Genomic DNA, 6,797 nt, shown 5'->3' with positions numbered 1-6,797 from the left:
TCCTCACGTAGGCCTGAGGTAGATTAACTGCATTTCTGAATACACACAGGAGTGTAGAGGGCCAAGGAGCCCAAGGGACCCCTGGAGCAGGAGGAGGGACCAATCCTGGCAGAGCCTGGGTTTGCAGAAGCTCTGGAACCGGGGCATGGTAGCCAGGTCGGGGCGGACAGAAGTGACAGGTGGACTCAAATAGCCAAGGCAGAGCTCCATGGCTGGGTGGGGAGGACTTTTCTTAGATTTAGGTCACACGGACACTGGCCAATGTGCTCTGTTGTGTTCAATGATATGTAAGAACCCCTCTGAATCCATAAAAAAGAAAAATCAATAGAAAAATGAGCATGAGGGACGCCTGGGTGGCTCAGTCGGTTATATGGCCAGCTTTTGATTTTGGCTCAGGTCATGATCTCAGGGTGACGAGGCTGAGGCCATGTCATCCGTTGTCGGTTGGGCTCCCTGCTCAGTGGGGAGTCAGCTTGGGATTCTCTTTCTCCCTCTCTCTCTCTGTTCCTCCACCCGCCCCAATAAATCTTAAAAAAAAAAAGAAAAATGAGCATAAGACAAGCAGTTACAGTGGAGGGGAAGCCAATGGTGATGAGAAATGCAGGACAGCCTCAGTGCATATGTGACCAAGGGAGGGGTCAGGGTGCATGGAGGTTGGGGTCTGGACCCCAGGGTCACTGCTATGGGCTGCAGGGGGGGACAAGTAACCAGGTCCTTTGGAAGCACTGGGCATTGCCTGATAAAGCTGGATACTCCACCCCTAGCCCCCCAGCCATTTTGCTCTGAGGCCCATACCCAGGGAGAACTCTGTGCCCCCGACATGACCAGAGAGGCATGGGGGAATGTCCGAAATTCCTGCTGACAGCAGTAGCAGGTCTTGGGATCCCTTCAGTCTCTTATTTTTTTTTTTAAGTTTTTAAAAAATTTTTTTTTATTTGACAGAGAGAGACAGCGAGAGAGGGAACACAAGCAGGGGGAGTGGGAGAGGGAGAAGCAGGCTTCCCGCCGAGCAGGGAGCCTGACGCGGGGCTCGATCCCAGGACCCTGGGACCATGACCTGAGCAGAAGGCAGACACTTAACGACTGAGCCACCCAGGCGCCCCTCCTTCAGTCTCTTAAAAAGAACTGCAGAGCCAAGAGCTTTGTGGGGTCACCTTTGGTCTTTGCTAAGACTTTCTGCCCAGAACGAGCTTCACTATAAGCAGGCATGCATACCCAAGGCTTCAGGAGCGCCACAAGCCCAATTCTGTGTCCCCGAGGGCCTGGGAAAGTCCAGGCTGACAATAAATCCAGTGGGAAATGCATTTTCATGTCTTTCAAGTGGCTTCGTGGGAGAAACCAGATTCTCAGAATTGTGGTATCCCTGGTTTTAGGACCAAAGAGTCTCTGAGGCCGCGTTTCATTGCCATGACCTCTTCGGAGCTCCTTGACAGAATTCGTGGTGCTGTTGCCAACGCCGGTCCCTGGGAGGCCCAGGCGGTGGAGGCCTGGGGTTGGCTCAGCGCACCTCTATGGCCCACTCCCGTGATGCCCTGGGCCCAGAAACAGCTTGGATAAGTCTCTGTGATGCCTCCTGCATTTACTTTAGTATCAGAAGAAAAGGCAAGAAACACTGACGGGAAAGAGGATGGGATGCGGCAGTCGGAGCCCAGGGCGCCTCCTGCAGCCAGGAGACACTTGGCTCAGCGGGTGGACAGGGGGATCTAGGGTTTTAAGGCTCCAGCCACGGCGGTGCCACGGGAAAGAGGACTTAGGTAGGGTCCCCTGACCAGGGGCTGTGTCTTCCTAGGGAGGCGGGATGGGCAGGAGATGTCCGCTGTGGGTCACCTGGCTGAGGCTGTCCTGGGCCTTGCAGCCACCCTAAGGGTCAGCCTTGTCCCTTCCTCATAAAGGCACCAAGTGAAGGTTCCAGGTCACAGTGCTCTTAAGGGTAAGTCGCGACTGAAGCCAACGGTGTTCCTGTAGGAAGGAGGAACCCCGGGCTGCCTGTTCTATTCTCTGGAGCAGGCTGCAGAGGCAGGAGAGACAAATGCTTCTGGCCACAGGCAGAACCCCAAGGGATGAAGGTCCTGTGCTCCAACTCTGCATCCTAAGAGCTTAGAACTACTTTATCTGCAATACTGAAAATATGTTTGCTAGGTTCTAAATGAAGAAATGAATGCACGTTTCTTTTATACTTTCACAAAACAGTCAGGTTCCACTTGTGTAATTTTGCCCCCAAGTGTGTGTCACTCCTGTGGCCCCACAGGGCAGCAGTGACCAGCAGGCCCTCAGTTTGGTGGAGTCCCTGGTCCTCAGGGCCTGAAAGGGAAGGTCCATCTGCCGTTCACATGGTGTCTCTGTGCTCTGGAGAATTCCTCGGGTGCCACCCGGCTGCTGGGCCTCCAGTATCATCAGAAGAGGCCTCTGCTCAGAGGCTGGAGCCTGGTTCCGGTGTGCCGGCTCAGCTCCTCGAGAACCTGCTTCTCCTTCTGGTACATCTGAAACAAAGGAGTGGAAACCAACTTGGACGCCCCCCAACAGCCTGGCCCAGGGGTGTCCCAGAGCCCGTGTCCATGGCTGTGGCATGAGGATCTCGACCATGTGGCCTCCCAAAGCCGAAGTGCAGGACCTGGTTCTGCTCACCTTCACCCAGCACTGTGCACATGGAATGCCTATGAGGTGAAGGGTGGGACCAGCAGAGGACTGGAGTCCAGGGGCCCAAGGAGTGGTCTTGGGTAAAAGAAGAGGAGACCCTGTCTGGGGCTGTAGGAGAACAGGCCAGACACGTCAGCTGGGCCAAGAGTCCATGGGAGGGGGATGCGTGAGGACAGCCCCTCCTGGGGGAAAGAGTGGTCAGTGCCTGGGGAAGGTGGATGGGGAAGCCCTGGGAGGGCTGGGGTCCCTGCTGGAGGTGACATCATGGGCTTTCTACGAGATGCTGCCAGAGGGGGGCTCGGGGGCCACAGCAGGGTCAGCCTCTCACTTGGACAGGAAGCTGAGCCATGGTGACCCTGGTGGGGATCCAGCCTGAGATGGGCTGGATGTGGGGACAACTGTATCAAGGACTTTTTTGCTAATTGAAAAAAAAAATTTGTATGCCTTCCAGAGAGTCTGATGATTTGATTACAAATATAATTTGAGTTTATTAAATACAATATGGTGCATATGCCAACATACACCCTTATAAATGGGGTAAATATTGTCATTTCTCAGGGAAACAAATGGTTAAATAACTTTAGCCTGTAGGTCTCTATCAGATGCTTGCATGTTCCGAATCCTGTTCCCACCTGATAAATATCATCACAATTTCTCTTGTAAAGGTTTTTTGACTTTAAGCCATTAGAATTTTATAGAATTTAGAGAATCCAGGCTCTCTACTCAGCCCTTCCTTTCAACAACGAATAAGTGATATAGTTAGTAGCCTTTGGGGATCCCAATATTTTAAACAAACAATGTTAGTCTTTTTGTTTTGTTTTGTTTCGATAAAGCAGGCGTTTATAAAATCCTTAATTTACTGCTTTTCCACCCCTAGGCCCCCCCCCCCCCATTTTGGTTTTTGTACTTGACTGCAGGGACAGCTCAGGCAGCCCTGGTTCCTGGGCACCTGGTGCACAGGGCACTGCACCCTCTGTGCTGGAGGACTGGAGGACAGCTCCTACCTTCTGCCACTCAGCCTCTGTGCTGTGTGTGAAGCCCAGCAGGTGACAGAGCCCATGGGTGGCAGTCACCTGTCAGAACAATTAAAAAGCTGTTTCAGGAACTGATCATGGCCAATCCCCGACCCAGGGGTTGGGGAGTGTGGGGGGGGGGAGGGGGAGGGAAGGCAGGGAGAAGTCAGCCCCTGCAGGGTGGGAGGTTAGGAACCTAGGGGTAGGTGGGGGGTACCTGGGGCTGAAAAGGTGCCTGCGTGCAGTTGGGGGCGAGGAGAAGGTCCCAGGCCTGGTGGGCTGGCCCTCCACTGCCGGTAATGGGATCTCTGGGAGGCGGAGGTTGAAGCAGATACGCACAACAGCCCCACAGGGGTGCACCGCTGCCAGCCACAGAGATCCCAGAGCTAAAGCCCATGCTGAGCAATCCTGCCTAGGCCAGGGCTCCTGCCACGCTCAAGAAGAAAGCACAGCCTCCTCCTGCCAGAAAGTCCCACTGTGGCCCAAGGAAGCAGGCCCCGTTGCCTGCTCATCATGGCTCTCCCTGGGAAGCTCTGCTTCAAGTCACAAAGAAGCACCAGGATCCCCTAAACTTAGTTCAGGGTGTGGCTGTTTGGTCAAAGGAAAACACTTCAGTAGAATCCACAGGAAAGTTAAGATACAATCGCTTTTCGGAACACCCCTCCCCCTTTTGCCGTCAGGTTGAGGAGAGACAGATCTGGAAGGTCCTGGAGGCTACTGTTCTGTAAGGAGCCTACTCAGCAGATCTGAGTTAGCTGAACACAGCTTGCTGAGCTCCAGGGGTAAAAGCTAAAGACAAGGCGCTTCTGGGAGCTCCTGACCTGTCTCCTGTCCTCTGCCCTCACCCGACATTGCTGGGGGCAAGCAGGCCCATGGCCTGGGCTCGCTCGCTCTCTCTGTGGGATGATGAGAGCGGGTCCTTGCTGCCCCTGCTGGTAGGTCTCCCTCCCCCGATAACCCCGGTCCTTCCTGAGAGACAGCTGGAGGCAGGCGTCCCATCCCTGCCCTCTCTTCAGGGCCTGTTGTTTCAGCGTCGACTCACAGTAAGGACGTCATAGTAGTCCTCGTCCCCTTCGCACTGCTGGAAGATACACTCCACGCCTAGGAAAATGTCCCCCAAATTGTAGTCATCTTGAAAATCAGGCTGGGGAAGTTCCCCCGCTTTTATATTCTGGAAATGAGGAAATACAGATTTGGAGAACATGACCTCAGGAACAATCTGACGGCAGGCCTACAGCCTTCATTCCGGAGGATTCCTACTCAGTAGTCCCAGGGCAGGTGAGGGGTGGGGGGGCCACAGCAGGGCCACTCTTTACAGGCGACCTAAGACGAACGAGGTGCTTTCCTCTGTCTGTTTCACCTCTTCAGCGCGTGATCACACAGACCCACGCTGGTACAACTTTCTATCTCTGTTCTTTCTGTTATTTTGTCCTAAGCAGTCTTCCACATTTTCCCACATAAAAAAGAAACAACCAGTCCATTCATCTGAGGGCTGTTCACACTAAGCCAGTCCTGCAGACGGATATTTAGGGTACTAACGTGTTTCCTCCCTATTAGAAAAAAATACCAAGTGAATGTTTAAGACGCTCATACTAGAACATCCTCCTTCCTCAGCGGCAACACTAATGGATCACACAGTGCACGCATGTCTCTCGTGCCCTTCGAGAGTACTGCCGAATATGCACGAGCAATGTGGGAAGCCTTGAGCCATGTGCACCATGGAGGTGGTAACCTAATCACTATCTTAAGTGGTTTTTCAGTGTTATTTTTCATTTTCAGTGAAAGAATTCAGGGTTATTTAAAAATTTCGACCATGCATATTTGTTACCGAATCACACTTAAAATTCCAGAAGCAGGGGCGCCTGGCTGGCTCAGTGGGTGGCACATGTGACTCTTGATCTTGGGGTTGTGACTTTGAGCCCACGTTGGGTGTAGAGATGACTTAAAAATAAATAAAAGATCTTAAAAAAAATTGCAGAGGCTCTGTACTTCGGTTTAACTCACTGACATCATTAGGAGGGCTGGGGGACCCAGCTGCCTTTCCTCCTCGGGCGATGCTTGTGGGTCAAAGGGGCTTTCCTGCTGTACTCTACTTATGTGTATATTTTAAAGTCTTCACAATGAAACTTAAAAATCAGAATGTTTACACCAGAACGTAGGCCAGACAAGAGAATACTTTTTACCTCATGAAATGGAAAGGAAAGCACATCAGTTGGGATGTTTTTCCCTCTGTAGACGCTGTTGATGTGCTGAATACTCCTGTTGTCGACGCAGACGATCCCCAGGTCGAACTTCTGCACCCCGAGCACGCGCCTCACGATCTCCATCCTCTTGCGAAGGCGCCCCCTCCTGACGGGCACAGCGCGCTGCAGATTTCTGAGCACCAGACTCATGGCAGAAGAGCCACGCGGCGCTTTGAAACGTGGAAAGGAGCCTGTGCTCAACGTTTAAGAAAAATGAGTTGTAGAAAGTAGTAATACATTCTGTAAAAAGTGGGAAATTAAGGCCTGTAGCGAGGAGGGGGCCGTCGGTGGGGGGGCAGGGTGCGCAGGTGGAGGAAGCACAGCAGGGTGAGCGGCGGCGTGGGGGTGAGGGTGTGTGTGGGAGGGTGGGCTGCGGGGAGTGGGTGCTGGGGGCGTGTGGGCGGAGGGGGAGGGGGGGGGGGGGGGGGGGGAGGCGGGGGGGGGGGGGGGGGGCGTAAGGCCGCAGAGCGTGAGTCCCGGCGGGGGGCCGCTCAGCGCGAGCACCGAGGCTCCGGGCAGCACGCGGGGTGCGAACGGCGCCCCGCTGCCGCGGGCGGAAGTCGCGGGCTCACGTCCCGGGGCCGAAGCCCGCGGATCCCGCCCGGATCCCGCCCGGACCCCGCGCGCCGGAAGCCCCGCGGCGGCGGTCCGGCGGGCGAGCGGAACCCGAGCGTGGCGGAGCCGGGGTGGGGCGGAGCCGCGCGGACGGACCGGAAGTGGGTCCGCTGCGTTTTCTGCCCGCGGCGCTCAGCGAAGGGTCGGCTCCCGCGCGGCTGTCTGTGCCGACGTCTCCGGCCGAGCGCCGACGGGGCCCCGCGGCGGCGGCGGCGGGCGGCGGCGGGCGGCGGCGGGCGGCGGGCCCCCGAGCCCCTGAGCCGGGCGGTGAGCGCGGCGCAGGGCCCGG

At 55.3% G+C, this 6,797-nt stretch overlaps 1 protein-coding gene across 2 annotated transcripts; it reads right to left on the bottom strand.

Annotated features, from left to right (window-relative positions):
• Positions 1–2,140: 2,140 nt before the first annotated feature.
• YBEY (ybeY metalloendoribonuclease) lies at positions 2,141–6,771 on the bottom strand. 2 transcript variants are annotated; one of them, XM_025863527.2, is made up of 5 exons: positions 6,605–6,771; positions 5,834–6,084; positions 4,693–4,821; positions 3,642–3,710; positions 2,141–2,480 (listed from the first exon to the last, which is right to left on the bottom strand). In XM_025863527.2, the coding sequence occupies exons 2-5, from the start codon at positions 6,041–6,043 to the stop codon at positions 2,394–2,396; spliced, it is 495 nt and encodes a 164-aa protein (XP_025719312.1). In that variant the 5' UTR covers positions 6,044–6,084; positions 6,605–6,771; the 3' UTR covers positions 2,141–2,393. The 2 variants fall into 2 exon arrangements, with proteins under 2 accessions (XP_025719312.1, XP_073744971.1); XM_073888870.1 differs by lacking the exons at positions 3,642–3,710; positions 6,605–6,771 and having other exon boundaries at positions 5,834–6,253.
• Between the last annotated feature and the right edge of the window lie 26 nt (positions 6,772–6,797).

The sequence above is a fragment of the Callorhinus ursinus genome, unplaced genomic scaffold, assembly GCF_003265705.2.
Source record: "Callorhinus ursinus isolate GAN/ISIS: 27379988/994484 unplaced genomic scaffold, GSC_fseal_2.0 scaffold98, whole genome shotgun sequence".
Classification (NCBI taxonomy): Eukaryota; Metazoa; Chordata; class Mammalia; order Carnivora; family Otariidae; genus Callorhinus; species Callorhinus ursinus.
The sequence above is the reverse complement of the archived record's forward strand: the minus strand, read 5'-3'. Positions and strand labels throughout refer to the sequence as shown.

Coding starts and splice junctions, on each gene's coding strand:
- YBEY (XM_025863527.2), bottom strand. CDS start 6,043: ATGAGTCTGGTGCTCAGAAATCTGCAGCGCGCTGTGCCCGTCAGGAGG. Junction 4,822..5,833: donor TTTCCTTTCCATTTCATGAG/GTAAAAAGTATT, acceptor CCTCATTTCCAG/AATATAAAAGCGGGGGAACT. Junction 3,711..4,692: donor ACTACTATGACGTCCTTACT/GTGAGTCGACGC, acceptor TTGTTCTGACAG/GTGACTGCCACCCATGGGCT.